The sequence below is a fragment of the Gekko japonicus genome, unplaced genomic scaffold, assembly GCF_001447785.1.
Source record: "Gekko japonicus isolate JY-2015 unplaced genomic scaffold, Gekko_japonicus_V1.1 scaffold445, whole genome shotgun sequence".
Lineage (NCBI taxonomy): Eukaryota > Metazoa > Chordata > Lepidosauria > Squamata > Gekkonidae > Gekko > Gekko japonicus.
Genome location: NW_015169184.1, coordinates 56,955 through 81,821, shown reverse-complemented (window position 1 = coordinate 81,821; position 24,867 = coordinate 56,955). Strand labels below are relative to the sequence as shown.

The 24,867-nt window shown below is 39.8% G+C and overlaps 1 protein-coding gene across 2 annotated transcripts; it reads right to left on the bottom strand.

The window, feature by feature from the left end:
* Nucleotides 1-1,238: 1,238 nt before the first annotated feature.
* Nucleotides 1,239-23,698, bottom strand: CASP8AP2 (caspase 8 associated protein 2). Of its 2 annotated transcripts, none has more exons than XM_015416171.1 (10): nt 23,620-23,698; nt 22,396-22,483; nt 20,710-20,790; nt 18,799-18,899; nt 18,166-18,240; nt 16,689-16,804; nt 13,616-15,756; nt 7,404-10,626; nt 5,343-5,442; nt 1,239-2,435 (listed from the first exon to the last, which is right to left on the bottom strand). In XM_015416171.1, exons 2-10 carry the CDS (start codon nt 22,454-22,456, stop codon nt 2,379-2,381), a joined length of 5,955 nt encoding a protein of 1,984 aa, XP_015271657.1. In that variant the 5' UTR covers nt 22,457-22,483; nt 23,620-23,698; the 3' UTR covers nt 1,239-2,378. The 2 variants fall into 2 exon arrangements, with proteins under 2 accessions (XP_015271657.1, XP_015271656.1); XM_015416170.1 differs by having other exon boundaries at nt 23,590-23,676.
* Nucleotides 23,699-24,867: the final 1,169 nt, after the last annotated feature.

The following is a 24,867-nucleotide window of genomic DNA, read 5'->3' as shown; positions in this document are numbered from 1 at the left end:
AAGTGACCAATTTACAACAGAAGCAATAACTGGAAATGCATCTTCGCTATTTTAACTACAGTGGGAAAACGACCCACAGTACCAATTAAGAAGGAAATGAATAGAATTAAATTTGTTGTTCCCACATGCTGGACCTCATTCTATGCCTCATTTGTGTAGGCATTAGTGGATGACAAACTGGTAGAAATGAACAGTTCCAGGGGCTTATCAGGAGAAGGCTGGGGCTAAGTTAGCATCCTATACCTCCCCAGGACACATCTCATCTCCAGCAGCCAGGCCACATTACACGGATAACAGCCCTGGGATATGTTTTTAAAAGTCCTAAATACTACATAAGAGAGTAGAAATAAAAGTTCCCTGTTCCCAGCCCCCCTTCCCCAAGTCTTCATGCAACTTACCCTAAACCTGTAGCCAATCACAGCTCCCAAAAGCACTACGTAAATCCCAGCCACACCTATCACACTCAAATGTGATAAAGCATATGACACAGTGCTGTATTTATCTAGCTTTATCTCATGAACACTTCAGAACACACGGGATGGGGGGGGGTCCTTTGGTAATGAAAACTGTAGAGAAAAAGCACTTTGTACAACTAAATAGCAGCCTGCACTAACATCCAGGGGAAGAGAACAAAATGGTTGTTGCATATGACTACCACGGCTGTGTTCAGAGCCCTTACAAACAGTTCACTTTAGGGTGGATAAGTATTTGCTGAGTGGTCACACTGTTTCCCAAAGGAGTGCACCCATCACATAGGAATTCGGGCGAGGGGGATAATAAGAATGCCATGTGCAGAGTTCTAGTCCAGTGCCATCCTTTTTGCTGTTAGCTAAAAAACATGCTGTGCCCTTTTGCTATAACTGCCTTAGATGGAACCCATGACCTGTTTTCTGTATGGATGCCTTTTCTGTATGAGCTAGTACCTACAGGTGCTCAGTGCTTTCAGCTGACAGGTTCTCTGTGATTTTAGTGGAACATACATCAAGTGCTGGGTTAGCACCAGAGAACAAAACTGTATATTGACACACAGCATACTGCACAAATGCTCTTTATTGACACACAGCATACTGCACAAATGCAATTGTGCTTCTTACTGAACAATGACTTACAAAAATGGTATAAAAACACTCTGAGTCAGCTTTTAATTAACATTAAGTGCATTCATTTAACAAAGTTTCAGACTTGTATTTCAGTATGCAGTATTTGATTTATACAAAATAAAACTTATTTTATGTGGCAAAATTTGCAGGTAAACAAACTATATAAACAATGTATTTTACACACTATGGCACCCTGTACACATATTTACAACAGTATAAACATTTAAAACTTTACAATTTACAACCCCTGCTTCCCCCAAAAAGAGAATCCAGATCAGAATACCAGTAAGTCACTTTAAGAAATATGTTGAGCTCTTACATTCATCTGGGACCCTGTCCTTTCTGAAGTAAGACTACAGATGAAATTAGGATTTTTGCTGCTGTGCACAAGGTGTTCTACGGAGATAGTTGCCAAAATACCCCCAATGCCCCAGTAGTTGCTTTCCAATTATTACACTTGAGACAATGAATATATCAAGGCCCCGATCACATAAGCATGTGTAGAAGCTAGAACCATTTCAGAGGACATACCAAGGAATTATTTAGAAGGGGAATAAAATCCACCCTGTTCACTAGGGACCAATTACTGCTCCTGCAGAGGGCTCTGCGCAAGAATCCCAGGTGGCTGGATCTAAAAGAGAAATCTTGCACATTGGATCTTTCTGCCCAGAAGAAACTGCAGACTGAGACTTGTTTTGGATCAATCCCCACTTTGTATTCTCTAGATTATACTCAGTACTGGATTGTGTAACTCTTGGTTAAATTACCTAAGGCACATATTCATACTGCACCCTGAAAGCATGTGTTGAAGCCCACTGTAGATGCACTTTTAAAAGAGGCTGTTTTGAGTTAGCAAGGAGTAGCAAAATCAGCCATTAAAAACCATCTCTGTGCACAGAATGTAAAACACATTTGTTGCCTTTAGCAGCAGAAACTTGGAAAGGCTGCTATAACACTACTCTACAAAACTTCCAGCATATCCGTACCATAATGAACAAAGGGGATTACAGAATACACTGCAAAACTTCATAGTGCTCCTACTTTCTGAAACAGACTGAGTCAGCTGCTTAACTGCCCCTTATATATTCTTATATGACTACTCCTAGAAGTGTAGCTAAGCATTATGGGTTCTCTGACATCTTCTAAAATGATGTATAAAGTACAGCATCTAAATTATAAGTGTCAAGATAAGCAACAGGCAGCTACTCGGATCTCTCTCTCATATACACACAGTGCATAAACACTCATAGGAGTCCATCACCAGTAACAACACAGTCGCTAACTGCAATTTCTCATATTGAACAGCTTCACTAACTGTTTGAATCTTTCTTCAACCTGTGGAGAGAAAGAGAGCATTTTAATCCTTGAAAAACAATTTTTTGAACTAAATACATTTCAGTTATCACAAAGAAATAAAGCCCTACTAGAAATTTTGATATACTACTATTCAGTTAGGAGATGCAGAACGCATAAAACTTTGTAAGGTGGTCTATTGTAGTAAAGGGGCTGGGGGAACAGATGCCCAAGGGTTCCAAGTTCTGGGTTGGGCAGCGGCACAGCTGTGCTCTGGGAAAAAACTCCTTTATTTTAGTTTTCATTTTCAGTAGCAGTAGTTTTCTATCAGGTTTTAATTGGTTTTCTCTTTTTTGTTTGGATTTATCATTTGTAGCTTGTTTCCTACTTGAAACTTGCTTGTAGGTTGGGAAATGGTTGTCCTTGGTAAGTTATCTTTCTGACCCCAGCTGAATGGATGTTCAGGGTCAGCTTAGTATAACCAAACCTTTCGTTTTCTTTTTTTCCCTGTGTTCTGTGGCATCGCCTTGATGTTGCCATTGGCTTGCTTTTTGTTTTATTAGTTTGACTGGGTTCGGACTGTAGCTGGACTGACAACTAGCCTCTACTGCTGTTGTTGGTTTATTTTACTCTTGTGAAAGGAGATCTGAACTGATGAGTTTTTAGTTTTATCTAATTAATAAAAGATGCCCAGGGTCACCAAATGAATCTGGCTGAATATGCATCTGAGACTATCTCCTCTCCTACGTTCCACTGAAACCTCATGCTACAGACCAGAAGACAATGTCTGTCCAGGGTATTCTGTGGGGACTCCAGAGTGTTAATTAAAAAGGAATTATAGTGCCCTTGTATAATGCCTCTGAGTAAAGAATGAAATGTTTTTACTCTTGGCCATGTTTCCAACAGACACTACTCTTAGCAGATGCTAACAGTATGTTCTACCTGCCATTAGATCCTGACTAACTAATTACTGGTTTATGCCAACATCATAAGACAGACTAAAAGATGAGGCCAAGCAGTATCCAAAATATTGCCTATGAAGATCTAGTATATAGAATTTTAAACTATTCTGCGCTCCTGCAAATTAAAGAAATTAAACATTTCAAACTTCATAATACCACAAGACACTTTACATAATGTATAATGTATACAGCTAAAGAACATTGGTTACATGAGAAACATGTCCCATAAGAGACAAAAAATAGCACACAAATGAATACGCTATAAATGAATTTATTATGTTATTTTAAGAATTTGCATCTTGCTTCCTCTGCACACTATTGGTTCCCATAAGTGATAAAAATAGAATACATAAAATATAGCCCACCCACAGTAAAATAGATCAAAATAGATCCCCACAAACAGAGTTCACGGCCAATACTAACAATATCACTAGCCTACAGGAGAAATTAACAATTATAATTATAATCCCCGAAAAGTAAAACTCCACAGTGGTCCACTTTAGGAACAGTAGAACTCAATACAGGGTTAACTTCCAAAAGGCTTGTTGGAATACAGTAGCTTCACTATTGTTTTCTTTCAACGACACACATATGTACGCCGTGAGGCAGACTAATACTCCCGCCAAAGACATTTTTACAGTTAGCAGAAGAATATAATTTAGTTGATGCCTGGAGAACAAGAAATACAATAACAAAGGACTTTATTTTTTACTCCCAAAGGCACAAGTCCTGGTCTAGAATGGATATGTGTTGAATTTCAGGAAGTTTGCTGAAGAATGTAGGAGGAGCAGATGTTTTACCAAAGACTTTTGCAAATCATAATCCTGTACTTTTTAAAATCAATGGCATTTCCAAGAAATTTAGTTGGAAACAATATACAGCACTTGAAAAATGAGAAGTTTGTGACGGAGACAAAAAAGGAGGTAGAGCATTTTTTCAAACAAAATATTCAACCAGGTATCTCTATAAATACAGTCTGGGATGCAAGTAAGGCCTTCTTCAGAGGAATGGCAATTAAATTTGCAGGAAAGCAAAAGACAAGTCAAAGAAATTCCAGGAGTTGAAAGATCAATTAATAAAGCAGGAAGAAAAGCTGAAAAAGTACCCAACCGTCAATGAGTTGAAGATAAAAATACAATCGATACAACATCAAATTAATGTGATATTGTCTGAAGAAATGGCCAAGAAAATCAAATTTGCAAAACAAATTATTTTGAAAATGCATAAAATATATGCGAAGATCCTGAAATGGGTCTCTCCAGTGGAAGCATTTACTCAACCTAGATTATCGAAGAAGAAAAAAGTATTTAGATATGAAGAACAAGATAAAAAGAAAGGTTGAAGTCCAAAGAAGAACTAGAGGAACAAGATATAGATTTGGATTGGTAGACAAGAGTACAGCTAGAATCTAGATATGCTAAAGATAAACCTCAAGGGTTTGTTGCAGAACAATCGGAGTTTGACACCCTTTTATATGAAACAAATGATAAATTGATTACGAAATGTTATGTGTATTTGTTACAGATAAAGACGGAGGATGAGAAGATTAAAGAATGTATATTAAAATGGGCCCAAAATTTTGGTTATAATACTGATCTTGACCATTGGTTGCAAATATGGAAAACAAATGTTAAAATAACATAATTGGTTGCCTTTAAAGAGAATTTATATAAAATGTTCTATAGGTAGTATGTAACACCAGAGAAACTAGCCAGAATGTATCCTGCAATGTCTGATAGCATAACAAAAGATTTTAATGATTTGACTGATATTAGCTTTAGTAATTCTATAAAGAAATAGAACTGGAAGCAAAGAACTAAGACCGAAAAATTTTAACAGCTATTATACAAATTTGATAGAATTCTCCTATATGTCTTACCCCATACCATGTACCCTTCCTACCCTTATAGTTTCCTGTCTTATAGTATGTTAAAACCCATTTAAAAAAAAAAAACAAAAACACACAATTGTTTCCCCAAATACATACCTGATTTGAACTTTTATTTATTTTGGCAGCAACAGAAGAAAATGTTTTTTCTGAAGGTCCCTTTTTCTGACATTCTAATAGAATCTCTCTGTCATCATTTCTATAAAAGAAAACAATAGAGGGTTAACTTGAGTCTCTGAACACTCTTGGATATTTGATACAAAACCAATTACTATCCATTTATCCATGTTAGCACTTCAAACTAGTCTACAGTCCATAGAAATTTAAAACAGGACCCAACTTCTAGGGGTGTGCATTTGGCTTTGCCGAATTGAAAAAATACCCGGAAAATATTTTATCGGTATTTTGGGGGGATTTGTTAAGCCAAATCAGATTCTCTAATCTGATTCGGCTGGCCAATAATGTCCTCCTGAATAAAAGCCAATCTTATTAGGCTTTTATTTGGAGGAGTCAGGTAGGGAAGCCGTCAGTTTCAGTGAAACTGACCAGCTCTGCCTACCCTTCCTTCCCTTGGCTTGTCCGGGTACCCCATGGCTACAGAGAGCCTGGGCAAGCCGAGCCTTGGAGGGCAGTTTAAACTGCCTTCCCTGGGCTTGCCTGGGCACCCGGCAGCCGCATGGAGCCCGAGTAAGCCGGTCTGGAGAGGTGGTGGCATTTAAACATGCCTCCTCTTCCTCCCCACCCTGTCTTTCCTTCCTCAGCCCCCCAGCTACTTGTACTGGTCAATTTCACTCCCCAGCTAATTGGTGGGGAGTGAAACTGACCAGAAGTTGAGCCTGGGGAAGGAAAGACTTCAGTGCCATTCTACTCTGTGGCCACTTTCCCCATAGGGTGTAATGGCACCGAATGTATTCGGCAGTACTGATTTTTCCCGAACCCCAGTATCTCACCAATATTGGGATTCGGGAATAGCAGTATATACCAATATTTTTCGGGACTTGGTTTATCCAAACCAGAAAAATACCTTTTTTGTGTGTGCATACCCCTACCAAGTTCTTCAACCAATCAAAATTAAGAGTGTCCCCGACACAGATGGGGTCTTTTTGAGATCAGTTTCTTTAATTCCATAAAACAGAAATATGCTTGATCTTCGGCTTCATTTGCTTAAAGAATTCTTTTACACTTTCAAAACAGCACTGGCACACACACAGTATCAATTTATACTTCCTAATTATTTTGATCCCCAGTAAGTGATCCGAAAAGCTCAGGATCACACATACACCTTCAGACTATATCACACATTTTAACTACTTCATTGTGGTCTGTGACAGCCCAATCACAAACTACATGAAATTATTGAACCATCTTCAGGATTAGGAAACATAACTTTCACGGGACAAAAAGGGCTCATTGTTATATGACATAGTTACAACCATTAAAGAGATTAGTGGTTTGATTTGCTTATCAAGTAAACATGTAAGATGGCCCCCTGTGTGTGAACCTAAATGAACTACTGGGCCCACTATTAGACAATGTTAACATAGAGAATGCTGATCTTATCACCTCCAAAACATACCGAAGCAGAGCCACAAAGCTCCCCCTGCAATACCCTGCCTGGCCAACCCCACACCTACACTGCACCCTTCAAAACAAAACCATTCACCATCTCCTTATCACACAAACATATTTTCTGCCCCACCCCAGTCTCAGCATGCTCCTTTCCTTCTTTTCCATTTCTGTAATCACCACTCTCAAACAGAAAACTGAGAAGTCTGCAATCACAAAACCTAGTGTCAGCGGTAAGTACAAACTACACATTTGTTCCAGTTCATTCAGACCAAACCTGGGAGAGGCTGAACACAGCGGAGAAATTAGAAGTGGAGGAATACATAACTGAATTTCTACCTAATCTACACTTCTAACTAGTGTTCCCTCTAAGCTGAGTTAGTGTGAGCTAGCTCAGTTTTTGAGCCTCTGGTTCACACATTTTTGTCTTAGCTCAGGAAGGATGGCTCCAGAGCAAACTAGTTTATGCAGTAGCCAAATCGCTCGCTCACAATTTTAATGCCAGTAGCTCACAAAGTAGAATTTTTGCTCACAAGACTCCACAGCTTAGAGGGAGCATTGCTTCTAACCCCAATTCACTTCTGATATTCTTACCTTGTCCAAGAAATTATGACTTCTCCTTTCTTTTTAATGATGTTTTTGGCATACAGACTTGATGTTGCCGCAGAAGATGCTGATGGTGAAGAATCTTTGTCTCTAACTGGTGCAGCCTTTTTACTGGATGAACTCTTAGCTACTGACATAGTTTCTTTAGATTTTTTGCTATTTTTGCCACTTTTTTTACAAGGCAGTTCACTGCTCTTTCTTTGTATTTTTATGCTGGATGTTTCTTCAATCTCCCTTTTTCTTTTTTTGCTTTCTTTGCCAGGGACCAGATTACCAATATTTAAAGCGGTTTTTCTTTCAATATTCTCATCTGCAGTTGGCTTGTCAGGCAAGTCTGCTGTCAAGTCTGTAACTGCATCAACATCACACTTCAACAGGCTTGCTGGTTCATGTTCCTCTTTATGTAAACTTCCAATTCCAGCATTTAAAGCAGATTCTGCTGTAAGATCCCATGAATCAACTTCATTTTCCATAGGAGACTCATTTGTCAAATCTATATCTACAGCAAACTGGCCCTCAGAGGAAAATACATCTATAAGTGGAACTACTGCAGAATTGATTGGAAGCTGTTCTGCTGTAACGCAGGATACTTCTCTTTTTTGGAGCACCTTCAATGAGTGTGTCTGAGGTAGCTTAAAGACATTTGGTACATCTTCACCATGGCAAGTTTTATTTGAAGGATCTATAAAAGACACTAAGGAGCTAGAGGATTTCCCGACAGGTGGATCAGGTAAATCAGAGGCTTCTTTTGGGTCAGTACTATTATGCAATACTTGATTTTCAATCAGAACAGTGCCTTGATGCTGACTTGTATTGCTAGGTGGCTCATGAAGAGGCTCAGGCATGTTACAATCTTGTTCTTGTCTGGCATTACTAAGCAGACCCTTTACAGACTCAAGCATATTGTCAGGAGCACTAGGATTAGATTCCTGTTGGAATTCAGATAGCTCTGGAACCTGCTGATGGTTTTCATGACAGATCAACAGTTCCTCCGTAGCCTCAAATGAACTAAGAATATGCTGTTTTTCAATATCATCATGCACCTTATTCTCAGAGTCAGTAATATTGTTCTGTTCCTTAGATAGTGCCATTTCTTCCAGTGGTAGGTCTTTGGGATTCAAAGTATCTAATTTTTCTTCAGACACACTTTCATCATTCCCTCTCTCAATAAAAGAGGTCATGGAGTCATTTGCTAGAGAGGCCTGATCAAGATGTGGTGAGGTAGATGGTATGGTACGCCTTATCTTAACAATGAAGTGATCGTTTGATTTTTCCATTATTACTGCCTGCATTGGCAGGCTTGTGCAATACTGAAATCCTGGAGCAGCAGGCATACTTGTCCATGAAGAAGAGCAGCTCGATTTACTGCTTGAGTTATCAGATTCCAAAGCCAAATGAATATCTTGTTCTGAGGCATCCTCCTCTTCAAGATGGGCATCTTCACTGAAATGTGCACTCAGAACATCCTCAGGAACCGATCCAAACATGTTAGGCTTCAAGAAACTAAGATGAGCATCCGACTTCAAAGGAGATGGAATAGTCAATGATACTGCGAGGTCTTCCAGAAGAATAGAAGACACAAGTGATTTTGGTTTTTCCAAAATGCATGCCTCACTTTTCTTCAAAGCCGGACTAGAAGGAATGTCAAACATACAGTTTTCATCTAGAATATCTGGATCAACAGGCATTGGAAGTCTAGTTAAAAAAGTTGAATCTCTTTCAGGTGAAACTACAGGCCATTTAATGTCATCTAGTATCCTTGACTCTATTCGGGTTTCTTTTGGAAATGATTCTTCAGCCTCATACACAGTATCGTTTCCACAGTTCTGTCCATTAAGAAGCTGTTTTTCAGGTGTCCGGAATTCCCACTGATTTTCATCCATGAAATCTTCGTTCTTTTCTGAAAAATCAGACCCTTGTAACAAACTTTTGAACATCTCGCCCATTTGAGCATCATTCACCAGGTTAAATGTTAGGCCAGACATCTGCTGTTCTGTGAGAGGTCCACAGCTAACATCAGACTTGTGAGAGTTTTCAACCAGTTGTGACCCTTCCTTTTCATATTTTCCAGTTTTCAAAGCTGATTCAGTATCCTGTATAGATTTTTCTTTGACAAGTTCAACCCTAGTTTGAGATTGTTTTGCATTATCTGTATAGGAACTTGTACATTTCATAAGTGTATTTTTTTGTGCATCCATTTTATTTGTATCATGAGGACTTCTCCTGGACATCTGGTTGCCCACTACAGGCTTTGGAAGAACACGTTCTTCAGCCTTTTGAGTTCTAGCATTTAAAGATTGTTTCTTTGGGTTTTGTCCACCAGTTTTATGACCTATAAGGCATTTAGGGCTCTCTTTAATTCTTTTATTACATTTACCATCACCATTCTCATTACCAGTATTTATTAAATTGCACAGTTTCAGGACAATTTTCTTTATTTTGTCAAACAGGTTATCAAGCTGCTCGTCCACAAGTTTCCACAACTTTTTCTTCATATCTGATTGTTGCTGTTCAAAGAGATGATCTACTGTACTATTCCTTTTAATTCGCTTAAGCCTGGATTCTATAACTTCGCAGAGATTCAACTTCAAGGTCTCATTTGATTTAGACATTTTTGAGAAGTTAAGATATTTTACTAGAGATGTAAAATTTGAAATTGCCGAATCTATAATCCTATGAAAATGCTGTACTGGAAACTGTACTTTAAACTTCATGTAGTTTTTACGTACTTGCTTTCTTATAGCCTTTAGCATCTGCATAAACTCATGCACAGTAGAAGGCTCAGCAATAATTTGAACTATTTTTTCAAGATAGTCAGTTTTCACAGCTTTGTTTTTCTTTGTTTCTTTAGAGGACTTCACAGTTCCAATTCTGGGGTTTTTTTTACTGTTTTTTGCAGAAACCATTTTTTCTTTGTCTTCATCATAAGATATGGTCTTTGGTTTCGGGTTGTGTGGACTATTGATCAAACTGGATTTTTCAGAAGATGATTTTCCTCTTGATTTTTTACTGTATTCGGAGTTTCTTTCACTATTACAATTATCATCATCACTTACAATTTCACCTTCTTCTAATTCATCTGAAGATACGCTCAGTTGCGATTCTGTCTCTAAGACTTGGGGATCTGTGCCAAATGGCTTCTGATTTTCTTTGTTGAGTTCACTGGACAGGCTTCTTGCAGGACAGACAGCTGAACTTTCAGGCATTAAATCTAGGAGAAACAGGGCAGTTTAAGTATTCACAGCACCCAACAGCAGTAAGACTCAGAACAAACTTCCCTGACAATTTAAGTCAAATAGTTGATTGGGTTTCAGAACAGTGCACTTAACTGTTCAGAGCTGCTATGGCCTGTGCACATTACTTAGTAGAGTATAGGCAGCATTAAAAACCAACATTTTATATCAGAAATAAATGGAACAGAAGATCCAGATCCGTAGTCAGTCATGAAGCTCATTCCCCCCTTCCCAGCCTAATCTACCTCAATGGTTGCTATGGGGATACAGCTGAAAGGGGAGCAATTTATGCATCCTGAGATCCTTGCATAAAGGACAGGATAAAAATGAAACAAGTATTCAGTATGATAACAGCTTTCATGCATAGAACTTAATTAGTAATGCTCAAGCAATGTCCTTCTGAAACAGTCCCGCTAACTTCAAGGAGATCATTCTAAAGTATAGATAGGCCAAGGATTTTTAATATAATTGGGCTGCTTTCTGTGCCTTAATAAGTAAGAAATCTGGGCACTTGGGAAGTAAATCTTACATTACATTCGTTTTTGTCTACAAAGCTCAAAGTTCTACAAATGGTTTGGGAGTTAGATGTCATTCTCATAGACCCACGCAGTGTAATGGGACAACTTGGGTAAACTTGTTGGGGACTGAAGTCGTGCAACGTGATCGCTCAGAACTGAGTTGTATTCTGTTAGCGTGCTTAGCATGCCCAAGGCTCCTACACCTTCCTCCCTGATTCTAATCACATTATTTTGATTTGCTCTGCTGGGGGGGGGGGGAAATAAATGATTTCATTTTTAACTAAATATGCTTAAAATCTATGTGCTACATAATTCTTAACATAGAACAACTACTATAGGGGAGCGGTGGCACAGGGGATTTATCCTCTGGTTAAACATCTGAGCTGAACAGGACTGCTGTCAGTTCGAGCCCCGCACTGGTGTGAGCTACCAGCCGTGTCCCCAGCTCGCCGTCCACCCAGCGGTTCGAAAGCTTCGGCGAGTAGATAAAATGGGTACCACTCCTTAGAGAGGGTGGGCACACTTAAAACCCCCCAGTGGGAAAGTGTTAGCTGACAAACGGAAGGTCCGCGCGTAAGCTCAAAAGCGGAGAGAGATCTACACAGCTTCAAATAAAAGCCTGCAATGGGCCATTCCGGCCAGACGGTGGCAGTGGTGCGCTGCGACCGAGAAAATGCTCATGACATCAAGTGACGCCGACTAAAGAATGCTGCCGGGACACGACTGATTCTTACAGCTGACCAAACTCCCTGTCGACTGCGAAGTGTGTGTGATTAAAAATGATATATGTTGTCATCCCTTACCCCCATCATCGTTAGTCCCGTGTCTACACATGAGTAACTGTAAATCGCTCAGAGCCGGCAGCTCTGCAAAGATTGAGCGATTAATAAATTGAAAGATTATTATTATTATTATAGTATCAGGGAGCAAAAAAGCCAAGTTCAAATCTCTGTGGATTTAAGAACCATATTGGGTGGCTTTGGGTAGGTCATGATTGCAGAAGTAAAATTTCTGGAAATTCTGAAGCCATGGGGAAAAATGGAAATTTTGAGGAAAACTGAAATATATGCAATACTCACTATCCTATCAAACCTAATTTTATTGCTTTAATATAAAAATGCATCATTTATAACTTAATTAGCATATACAATAGCAATATTTTACATTTATGGAATTTAAAAGTTATTAGAGAGAAAACTGCAAGCTGATGCACTCTATGCTATCTTAGCAGATGTACCTTAATTGTTGGTATCTGGTTAGAGAGAGCTAAGTTCTCAATCAAACTTTCAGTTTTCCTCTGAGGCTTTGGTGCAGTTTCTGCCCCACCTTCTTTTGATCTTTTTTTCTCCCTCCAGCAAGGTAGGGCAATAAACTACTGAGAGTTAATGTGTCACTGATCTGAGAGAGAGGTAAATATGACAACCACATTAGTTCAAAAGGACAACAGAAGGTAAGCTACTGCGGAGAAGCAATGAAAGCCCTGCACGGAGTTGCCAGCCCCCAAGTTCAGGAGGGGGTTCCCCCACTTTCGAGAGCTCCAATTTGCCCCTGGCCAGCTGGCCGGCAGGGGAAGCTCCACCCTCAAGTGCGACCTCCTACCTGGTCAGCCCCTCCCCTCCTACCAGATTTAAAGGGCTTCAGCTGATCGGCGGGGACCATGTGGCCTGCCGATCAGTTGGAGGGGCTTTAAATCTAGCAGGAGGAAGGGAGAGGGGTGGTCACACTTGGGAGTGGGGCTTGGGGTCAGTCCTGCCCACCCCTAGAACACCCCCAGAACCTCGTGCTGGAGATCTCTTGGGATTACAACTGATCTCCGGAAGAAAGATATCAATTCACCTGGAGAAAATGGCTGCTTTGGAAGGTGGACTCTACAGCATTACACCCCACTGAAGTCCCTCCCCTCCCCAAACCCCAACCCAACCTGCATGGCTCCCCTCATGAAGATTTGGTATCCCTTCAAGGTACAGACACACTTTGGATTTAAGAACTGTATTCTACAACATCCCACCCTATCTTTAAAAGCATTTCATTCACTGAAAAGAGAAAATATTTATAGGGTTTTTTTCAGGACTGCTCATAATTCCCAATTTTTCCATTGGAAAAACTGGAGGGGGGTCTTTTTTACCTTATGCCTTCACATCTCTAGTCACAATCTTCAAATTTAACTACCTTGTGTGTTGAATGGTAAAAATTGCAAATATTTTATTCACTGTATCATTCTAAAGCAAAATCAGAGCTGCTTCACTAAATATAAAGAAAACCTCACTTTTTCACCTGGGGCTTCAAAATTTCCAGAAACTTTAGATCTCTACATGTATTGCATGTAGTACATTCTTCCCATATGCATGGTAAAATGTTATGACTGAAAAAGGCTTCTATTTACAGTGTTCCCCCAATCCCCATTTAGCAAACATGAACAATAAAAGCAAAGGTAAGATACTAAACATACCTGTATTAAAGCTTTTCACAGGTCCTGTGTAATGGCTTTCTCCTCTGAGTGCTTTAGTCAAGGGTCGTATTGGACTATTAAGTGGACTAATTGCTTTTGGAATACATCTCATGTGATTGAGATCAATGCTCAGTACTGAATTCTCATCATCGACAGAGACTGGGTATGCATCGCTTGCTAGAGGCGCAGATTTTACCCCTTTATTACATAACTTTTCTAAGTGGCTTCCTTGGTCAAGACAGCTCAGCTTGGAGTTACATGACTTTTGGTCAGTTACTGACACATCTCTACTCAATACTTTGGGTTCTTCCTTGACAGCCTGTGACACATGTTCAGGAAGGTTGTTTTCTTTACCAGGATGCTCCACAACCATTTCGTCTTCACAATTACCAGTGTCTTCCACCTCCATCAGCGAGTCTGAATCTGTTCCGCTAATTTCATCTATTACACTATAGGAATCAAAATCCACAGAATTTATAATCTCCAAGTCATTGAAACTATCATCTGGAAGTGTGTCTTGATTCAAGGGGCTTCCCATGCTAGGAAGCCTAAGTGTTTCCTCAGCTTCTCCAATATCATTGCTGGCTTCATGTGGGTTATCAACCAGTTCACACTGCACTGTGTTTTGCAGGTTTGATGTTTCCTTAGATGACTCTGTACTCAGTATTTCTGACAGGCTCTCAGTTCCCATTTCCGCTTTGGTATCTGAAATAGAAACTACTTGCTTTGAATTGGCTGGAACAGGAATATCAGGGATTGGTACTGATGGTGGGGTTTTTTGCTTAGCTGCAGTAGTACTAATAGGTTTACCTGGAATCTCTCCATCACATCCACTGGGGGATTGTCCTACTTGTCTGAGTTCACCTGTTTGCTTTTTTGCAGGAGAAAGTGTTAAATTCAGTTTCTGCATAAAACTCAGTTTTAGGTCTTTGCTTTTTGACTGGTCTTCATCTCTTCTAATTTTTGTGGGCTTTTGCTCCTCCGAGCCACCTGCTACCTTGGTCGTTTCCTGTGATGGGAAAGGTTGATTTTTTTCTCTCACAGTGCAGTCCTTAACTTTATTCACAACTTTTGCTGTTCTTTGCGGCAATTCCTTCGAATCTGTTCTTTCAGTCTGAAAAGTCTTGCTTTCTCCAAGGGTCACTCTCTTGTTTTCCCTTTTCTCTTCAGTTCGATGTCTCTTGGATTTTGAATGCATGCTTTCAACTTCATGTTTACTACTCTCTTCCTTAGAATAGCTGTGTTTGTGTTTTTTGCTAGAAGTTGGAGGACATGGGGACAACAGTTTCTTTTTTTGGAATTCATGATTATTTGTTCCTCTGTTTTTTCTGTTACTGCTGTCTTTTACCTTTTTGTCTTCCACATAGCTTTTACTTGATTTTTGAGCACTTGAAATTTTTTCAGGTGGACCGCTAATGTTATTACCTTTCCTCTTTTTTTGTTCAAGATTCCTTTCAGGACTGGTCTTCTGTCCACTACTGCTTTCATCTTTGTTCTGTGTTTTCAGATCTTTCTGCTTTATGTTTTGTGACTTTTCACTCCTAACATTCCCAGAGTATTCTGTTTTTGAGGGTAATCGATCATTAAGAGGTTGTTTCTCCAAAGGGGAAGGAAATGTATCAGTTCTTTGTTCTAAATAAGGGCTGCTTTTAAGCTTTGAGTTCTTATTGTCTTTACTTGGTCCGACTGTTTTTTCTGGCTTAACCTGCAACTTTCCATCTGTGATGCTGCCCATATTTTCGTGTCTTTTGTTTTTGTGCCTGCAGTCATTCTCCTTGCTATGATGCTCATCATTTCTTATTTCTTTTTTCCCCTTTTCTTTGTCAGAAGAATTGTTACTATTTGTCAGCCTTGAATCAGCATCACTGTGAAGCAGTTCAGGATGAGGTCTAGGTACATATGGAGTGTTTCTTTTTTCTGAATGAATTTTCTGATTCTCTGTATCACAAGATAGATAACTGTGAGGAACGTCTTTAGGAATGACAGGTTTAGTCCTAGAATCTATTTTTGGATTCTTTTCCAGAAGCAAATCTTTGCATTTATTTTTTTCCAATCCTACAAAGTTCCTTGCATTATTATTAATTGGTGCTGCAAAGTATGTTCTACTGTAGGCAATCTGATGAACTGGAAATGCTAATAACCTGTTAATAAAGACAACATTTTAATGTAGTTTATTTTAAAACGGTGTCAAGATTTGTTATTTACTTGATAGAAATTCATCTCCACTAGATAGCATTCCAGGAAGTTTCAGAAATATGTAGCATACATGGTTCTAACATATGTGCGTAAGGAGGGACATCTGCCCATTTCTCCTTCTGGGTGCAGTCCCCCATACTGTTCCACAGATTCCAGCAAAACATTTTTGAAGGGCTGCAGTAGAAAGGGAAAGGAGTCAAAAGTCTGTTCCTTGCTATTCTGTAGGCTGCATCCCTTTGTGTCTAGCTCTTACATTAAGTCTAGCCTTATTCACAATAAAATCAAAGAACTGCATTTTCATCAACACTTCAGCAGTTTATGAATGAAGCACTCTTTATGCTAAAACACTGGGTGCACCAACTGAAACAAGAATGCTCAGCCTCATACAAGTGCAAGTACTCCTGTTCATAAGCTCTCCAAACTTTGACAAAGGTAATTTCTCAGAAGATATACATTCAGAAAAATTACTTCATTGTCTAAGATGTTTACTTCCTCGCTTCTTTCAAACTCTTCCTCAAAGTAAAAATTTTTCCTGTGGAGACCTTGCTACTAAAAAGAATCCTTGGTACCACTCTTCCCTACTAAACAAAAGTCTAAGCATATGCAACTGGAAGGAATGCATATTGTTTCCCATTTACCACCACCTTTCCCTCCCTTTGTCGTCTCCCATATAAACTCCCTGGACCAGGGACCTAGTCTTTTGGAAAACACCATGTTAATTAAAGGCAATGTATTAATAATAACAACAAGCTCCACAAACTTCGATTTAGGAGGCACATTTCCATTCTCACTCCATTTCCAGTTACAGTCCTTGCTAAATATTTGCAAAAATAAATTATATTCTGACAAAAAAGCAATTAGCATTAGATGCTGGTACCTTCGCTGGAGATTACTGATTTCTTCATCTTTGCGATTAATTTCTACTCTTGCCGTTTTGATAAGAGCCGAAATATTCTTTTTAAGGGACTGGTTTTCCTTTTGTAGAGCGGAATTCTACTTAAAAAAAACACACATGCAAACATTTACATATTACAAACATACACCTGCACAGACAGAAGACACCAGAACTTAGTTTAAAAACAATTTTATTTAAATTAATTACCAACTGTGATGTAATTGGCTTGATATCAAGTGCAACATTTAAAGTTGATCATAAACGCAAGCCTAGTTTAATAGTTCTGACATCCCCATAAGTGCTTTTGGAATTCTAGTTTTAGACAGTAAAGTCTTTGAAGCAGAGCAATCTGTTCCCTAATACATGCAGAAAAATCTTAAATAATCACCTGCAATCTCAGATGTGCAACTGCATTAAATTCATAGCATTTTCCTGATTCCAATTTTTGTATGTTTTTATACAATATATACAGCAATATATATTATTTAGTACAGTAACTGTGAAATTGACAGGCTAGCTACATAAAATGACCTTCTCATTGGATCAATGTGTTGATTAAAAGGAGTAATCCTTGAATCTTGTGAAAATCTTCTTCAGGAATAGCTATTCAAAGGTAGTCATGAAATGAGGCAATTCTGACATATCTATATAGGCTTGCCATAAATAGGATACCATTCCAAGCATGTAATCCAAAACACACAAATAGATGAATTCACAGAATAGATTTTTGTTGCATTTTATTTCCCACACAAAATTCTGTATACAAGCTTTCCACTATCAAGAGTTTCTCTGCATACAAATCACAGAGTTGTAATCAACCCACAGGATACTTTTACAAGGCACTATACAGCAAACTAATCTCCCTCCCAACATTCTCTCTCTCACCCACTCTGTTTCCCCCCTCTGTTTCTCTGCCCTTCTTCCTTCTCAACTATCCTTCCTCCCATTCACTCTTTCAATCTCTGTCTTTCTACCCATCTACCTTCCTTCCTTCCTTCCTTCCTGCCTAGCTTTCTCCCTTCCTTTCTTTCCAAAATAATACCATAAACCCCACTCTGTCTCCCCCCCTTTTCTCTTTCCCCCCTCTCTAACTCTGTCTCTCTCTCTCTACCTCCTCTTCTCCATTCCTCCCTTCCACTCGCCCTTCCTTCCTATCTAGGGCCCGTCGTCTACCGCCACGACGGGCTTTCCTTACTAGTCTAATATAATCTATAATCTAACACTAAAAGTGCTAAGGAAAGGTTTCAAGAACTTCCCACGTGTACTGCAGAGGTTCTTGGGTTTTTCAAAGCATCACTGAACAAAAGCCAGTCATAGTATTGTTCTCATTGACAAGAGTTGCCGCAGCCAAGCAAGTGAATTGAGAATATCCAAGTAATGCTGATGGAAAAGCTCCGTATATGGCATTTTCAATTTAAGAAAGCAGAATGGATCAAACTACCATTTAATATTACAGTACCTGTTCTTGTATTTCCTGAAGCTTCTTCATCAACTCTTGAAGTTGCTGCAGACATTTCTCATGTTTGGCCTGCAACTGTTGAGTCAGGAATATTGACATTAGGAAGACTAATTGTAGGCTGCAACTTGAAACACCAGACCTAATTATCTTTACTGAAAAACTAAGTTCAGGATTTTATAAAAATAAAATAAGATGGGGTACTTTGCTTTTTTTAAAAAGATTTTGAAAAATTATATGAATCTTATAAACAGCTTAAAACATAAGCTGCTTTCACACATGCTGGACAATGCACTCTCAGTGCACTATGGCAACTGTTTGCAACTGGATATTCCTGTTTAACACAAGAAAATTCAGTTGCAAATTATTGCTATAGTGCATTGAGAGTATTATCCAATGATGGTCAAAGCCACTATACTCTACTTAAGTGCTGCAAGTAATATTGAATTTATGCAACTAACGAGTTAGGCTAAATTCCACAAAAGCTTAGGCTGGAAAAATTAATGCAAATTCTTTACACTATTACTTAATTGCTGTTATTTTTGCTACAACATACTAACACAGAATAAGCATGAATGAATTTGCAATATATCACTAAACATTTCAACCACAGCATTAATAATATGCAATACATACATCATTATATGAAGTTTCCTTTGCTGTCCCTTCTGCAATCAGGATCTCATCAAACAGATTTAAACTACTTCCGGTTGGGGTTGCTTTTGTAGCAAGACTATCTAGAGGGGAAAGGAGAGGATCGGATGGTTTTACTTAGGCGATTTCTCATTTCCATTAAAAGACCAGACAGGATCATTTCCCCCCATTTTTTAGTGGAGAAGGACAGTGGCTCATTGCCATGCCCTGCAAAATTAGACATATCAGGGCTGCAATATAGGAAAGGATTTTGTTAAATTTTGCAGAGTCATTATATATGTTGAAATGTGCCTACCAAAAATGGTAATAAAAAATCACTAGGGACAAGGCCATATTCTTCCAAAAGTTTGTTCAAGGTCACATTTCCTTATAAAATGTATTCTTTTTTATACAGAATTAGATATATGCTGCCTACAACAGTCATTAGGAGCTCATTTTGAGAGAATCTCTTTTAAAAAATGTAGAATGCTGCGTGCAACATTAGGAAAAATACCGCAGTAATTGATACCCAAACCTTTTGGAAATTTCAATGCCTACATCAATTCATAAAACAGAAATAAGAGACAAGTGGAGAACAGAAAGAATTACATAAGTTGTTGAAACAAGAAGGCTCAGAGCTAAGGTGAATTTTGAGCTAAAGCAAGTATCTTTAGAATTCTTCATATTAGTCTTCACATGAGGAATCAATTCAGAATAGAGTTATCCACCAAATGTCTCACAACAGCCAAAATGGAGATACTCCATTCACATGGGCTGATTTGTAGCTATCCATGTTACTACACAGGCCCCTGCCACACGACAGGAAAAAAGCTTCTTGAGGCGCGGCTTTTAAAAGCCGCGCCAACGTTGAGGCGCCGCGGAGGGATCCCACGGATCCCCTGGCCGCGGCGCCGTTTCTCCCCGGCGCGATCAAACGCCGGGGAGAAGACATGGCTCAGACCGGGTGCCGGCCGAACTGCGCATGTCGGAGCATGCGCAGTTCGGCTCCGGGCCGGGATTGTGCCGGCACAAGGGAGCGCCGGCGATCAGACGCCTGGATTGCAGCACGTCTACTCGTTGAACCACCGAGGTAGGTGGTGTCAACTTGAGGCGCTTTTTCCCGGGAAGGTCCAGTTCGGGGGCGGAAGCACGACGCTTCCCAGATGTTGTGGTGTGATCGCGCTGGTTTGATCCGCCCCCGAACTGTCCTGCTCCCGGGCCAAATTGCCTCGTGTGAACAGGACCACAATTCGGCAAAGGAAAACTGCAATATCCAGCCCCTGAAACCCAGGACTATACAATTGCCTACAGCAAAATGGGAGATACAACCACTTTGTCATTCTTAAAAACAGGCATTTTAAAACTTTTTAAAAATCATTTTTATTCAGCTTCAGAAGAGCTTAGGCTAACATATTTTGATTTTCCCCCTTACAGTTATTCTCACAGCAGTTCTCTGAAGCAGGTTAAGCCAAGAGACAGTGCTTGGCCCAAGGTATTCACTGGGCCAAGCACTGCTTCTAGTTGCATGCTCTAATTACTACACCATATTGGTTCTCCCAAGTTATAATCAGCATTCAGTTAATGATAAAAGAAGAAATAGTTGTACAGTTTTTCATATATACCTATTTTTGGTATACAGGGCTCTTTTTGTAGCAGGAACTCCTTTGCATATTAGGCAACGCACCCTTAATGTAGCCAAATCCCCCAAGAGCTTACAGAGCTCTTCTTACAGGGGCTACTGTAAGCTCTCTGAGGATTGGCTACATTAGGGGTGTGTCGCCTAATATGCACTGCTACAAGTTACTATTAGTGGACAGTCCACATACACAGGAACTTGCCATGACAAAAAGAAAAAGAAATCTTCTTGGTAACAGCAAGAAACCAAGCAGCACAAGTTTTTCACTATAAACATACCAAAAACAATTGGAGTGTTGTCTAACCCGTCATAAATATCCACTGAACTCTCATCATTATCCTCTCTTCTACCAGGGGAAACTGCAACAAAGGCAATAAAGAACATGTAGGTCATCAAGACTTTGCAATGATAGCAAAAAGTTTCAGGAATGGATAACAAACAAATCCCTCTAAATGAAATATTTACAATGATAATGAGGTAAAGAACCTTTATCTAACCTATAATGAAAAACCAAGGCTGGATTCAATCATCAGGCTTAATCATAGTTAAGTAAAAGTATGCATGAACTTGTTGCCTTACTCCTCTCCACTCGCATGGACATTTGTGGTTAAACACTGGCTCTAGTTATGTATAGCACATAAGTGCAGGCCTACAAGGTAACTAAGCAACAGCACCATTCTAAGCAGAATCCTATGCACATCTATTCAATGGGAGTTACTCCCAGGGAAATGCTCTTAGAATTGTACTTTAACTCTGATTAACCAATGTGCCTGCATTTGTACATCTCAGTTAGTTTTTAAATTGCAATGAGAGAGAAGCAAGGTGCATAGATGATCCCCTACTATATGTATTTATTTTAGTAGTATCATGCAACAAACCAAGTTTATGCATGTGTTCACTTAATGCTGTTAAGTGTGAATGCAACCAAAGTGGGGTTTTTTGAGAGGGAGAGTAACCTCTTATGGCTTAAACTGCAATTCCATTCCAATACAAATTCCATTGCAATTCCATTCCAATACAAAGGACTAAGAATTAAAATGGCTTGTGTTAGATATTTGCAAACATTTACAAGATACACACAGCAAAAGCACCCAGCCTCATCTGAGTTTTTAGTGGACTCTTCAGTCAACCTTCATTCCTACTCCCACTCCCCATTGGACTGGTTGCTTTGCACTTCTTTTACTCATGGGGTTTTCAGAACAATTAAGACACTGAAAATCAAAAATAAAAGTTCAGCAATATTTTCTTTAAAACCCGATTTTACTGCTTTTTACTTAAAATTATTACCTTATGCCCCATCTTAAGCAAGTGCCAAGATCAAATGTATGTGTATGAGTGGCAATAGTGCAGCTAAGGAAAAGCACAACAGAATTCCATAGAAATCTGCAGCACATGTTATTCACACTTTCTCCTAATTTGTAGGTTCTCTAAGAATCTATAATCCCACATGATGGAATCAACCCAAAATGTGTTATTTCATGTCTTTTGCATCTATCCTAGACACACCTTAGCTTATATCCCAGGCACACTGGAGAGCGCTGTTTCCAATATCTAGGTAAGATATATGAGAAGTGGGTTCAGTTGGCTGGCTGTGGGTCAGAAATTATGGCATGACATAACAAAACATAGCAACTATACTACAGCCTCACACAGTATCCTATACCTGCCACCACAACTCGTCTCCCAAAGGCCAGTGAGACTCTAAGCCATACACTGAGACCATTAGCAATCCCTTCTTCCTCTGCCCTGTAGTACTACTACATTGAAGGGTGTAAACCAATGAATTTCATAAAAATAACAAGGACAGCGTTAGGCATACTATAGAACATCAAAATACACATAAGAGTCTATGTGTGCTAATTCTTTAGGAAAAAACCCTACAGTTTTCTCTCAAAGATTGTATGAAGCTTTTTAATATACACATTACAAAACATAAAATGACCAGTCAGAAAAAAGACACTTACCACCACACAACCCACTAGAAAATGTCACTGCATCATCGTCATCATCTTCTTCTGTTGCCATTATACTGCCTTTCTAGGTACTCACCATCTACAGTAAGAGAGAAAATCAAGGTTGTTAGGTTTAAAAATGAACATATAAGTTATGAACATCAAAGACATTACATCTCAGGGGAAGCTAGATTGCTTTTGACATACAAGGTTTTCCAGATGGGTGGATGTATAATATTAAAATGGGGGGATCTTAATTTAAAAGTGTTTATTAAGACAGGCATTATATATTTTTGTAAATGTCATAATGACCTTTCCCGTTCCTAAACAGCAAACTTTTGTTATCTAGATAGCCAGTGACTTCACAAGTCTTGCACTGTCTGAGAACTACTGAAGAGACAGATAAACAGAGATGGCAGTCTAGGCTGTGGGGAAGAATTTGAGTTAACATGGCAGAAGTTGATGGTAGAAGCAAAGAAACAGGAGAAGGGGGAATGGTGGCAGGGTACTACAGAGACAATAGGAGACAATGTATACTAACAAATGAACTATCAAAAGATGGCAGGGCTCACCTGGAAAAGTTGGTTTTTCACCTTACACTAATCTCAGATGGTGAGGGACTCACATGAGGCAGAATTCAAACATCATTTCTGAGTCCAGTGTAACCTTCTAATACCCTTCCACACACACAATCATCCTGTATACACAACTTCATAACCTGTATACACAACCTATCATATTCCTGAAATAATACAGAGACGACGTTGTGATAATGGGCTTACAGCCAAACCCAACCCTACCTAGTGAATCACACACTACCTAGTCTATCTGAATTATTTCTCTCCTCCCCAATTGGGTCTTAACCCAAAACGGGCACTCTGCGTATGCTTTTGTGTGCTAAGGCCTGGTGTGGCTTGAAGAGATATTTGAGCTAGTGCTGCTGGTTTGTCCTGCTTTCAGATTACATCGGCCTGTGTGTGTGTGTGGGGACTTGTGGAGCTGCGAGACTGGAAGGGGAGAGGGATGTATCTTGGAGGAATATTTACTGGGGGGGAATCCAAGATATGAGGAAACCGGGGCGGGACTGGCTGGGCACTAGTGATGTCGGGGGGCCGGCAAGTGTAACAGAGGCTGGGGACAGGAAGAGCCTACATCAGTTTCCCCACCCCAATACTTCCACCACTCCCCCGCCCCCCCTTAACAAACCGGGGTGACCTGTCCGGCCTGCCTCCTCACCGTCCTCGTCACTTTCGTTCAGCGGGCGCCTTTACAGCTCCCCCAAGACGCCTCCCCTGTCTTTCCTTTCCACCCACGGGCCAAACTGAAGGGGTGGGGCTAAGCAGACACCTAGCCAATCCGCTAAGACGCCTTAGCACGCACCCTGCCGCGACACGGGCGGATCCCTCCTTCCCCACAAAAGCAGTTGGCGCCAAAAGGAAGCGTCAAACCCCGCCCCTTGGAGTGAAGTTGAATTCTTCTTAAAATGTGGGCGGCTGATAAGACCGAAACCTGCCTCTTCTAAAAAGGAGGTTTCTCCGTACGCTAGTCAGAGACGCCTCTTGATTGGTTGCAACTGGTAGTCTCCCTCAGATCAGTTTGTTGTCCCCCCCCCCCTTAAATAAAAGTAAAATTAAACAGGAGTCCAGTGGCTCTTTAACGTTTAACAAAACATATTCTAGCATAATCTTTCGTGAGTCGGAGTTCACTTTTTCTGGCTATCTAGTGCTCATGTCTTTAAAGCACCGTTGAATTCCTTTTGCTGTTGTCGATAATGGGCGGTTAAAATTTAAGATGGGTCTGTGGCATGCTGAAGACTAACAATGCAATCCATTTTCGTAGGAATAAATCCAACTGAATAGAGCTGGGTAGGATGGCTCTCTGATTTTATCCCAGTATAAGCATTTGTATTATAACTGCGTTTAGCAAATTCTACAGTCACAGGGCAAAGACGCTTTCACTGCGTTAAAAATTGTTACCAGACCCAGGTATGTAGTTTATGCATCTGACGACACGGGTTCTAGTCCATGAACTCTTATGCCATTGTAAATATTCCCTCTGTTCCCACATCTGTTTAACTCTTGTATTTGTATGCTAATTTACTGCCATTCACAGATCGATCTTTCTTACATCCAATCTCAGCTATAATCACCCTGTACTTACGCATCTTGACTCTAAATGGCCGATCCTGACAAACCCCACCCACCCCCTGTAAGTAATAGTTGAGGAGGTTTTGTTTCACTGTATCTGAGGAAGTGTGCTTGCACACGAAAGCTTATACGGTGAATAAGACTTTGTTGGTCTTAAAGGTGCCCCACTGCACTCAGACTTTGTTCCTCTGCTTCAGACCAACACGGCTGCCTTACCTGAAGCCATTATGAGTCAGAGAGCAATCCTAAACATCTATTCAGCTGGACATACTCATAGGAGAGTTTTGTTGGGATTGCATTATTAGTGCAAGATGACAAACAAAAAAACCGCAACAAA

What these genes read in the sequence shown, in the direction of transcription:
- CASP8AP2 (XM_015416171.1), bottom strand. Translation starts at nt 22,456, where the DNA reads ATGGCAACAGAAGAAGATGATGACGATGATGCAGTGACATTTTCTAGT. An exon ending in CAACACTCCAATTGTTTTTG is followed by an intron (nt 18,900 to 20,709) that starts GTATGTTTATAG and finishes TTTCCCCTCTAG; the next exon opens with ATAGTCTTGCTACAAAAGCA. An exon ending in GTCATAATTTCTTGGACAAG is followed by an intron (nt 5,443 to 7,403) that starts GTAAGAATATCA and finishes TTTCTTTTATAG; the next exon opens with AAATGATGACAGAGAGATTC.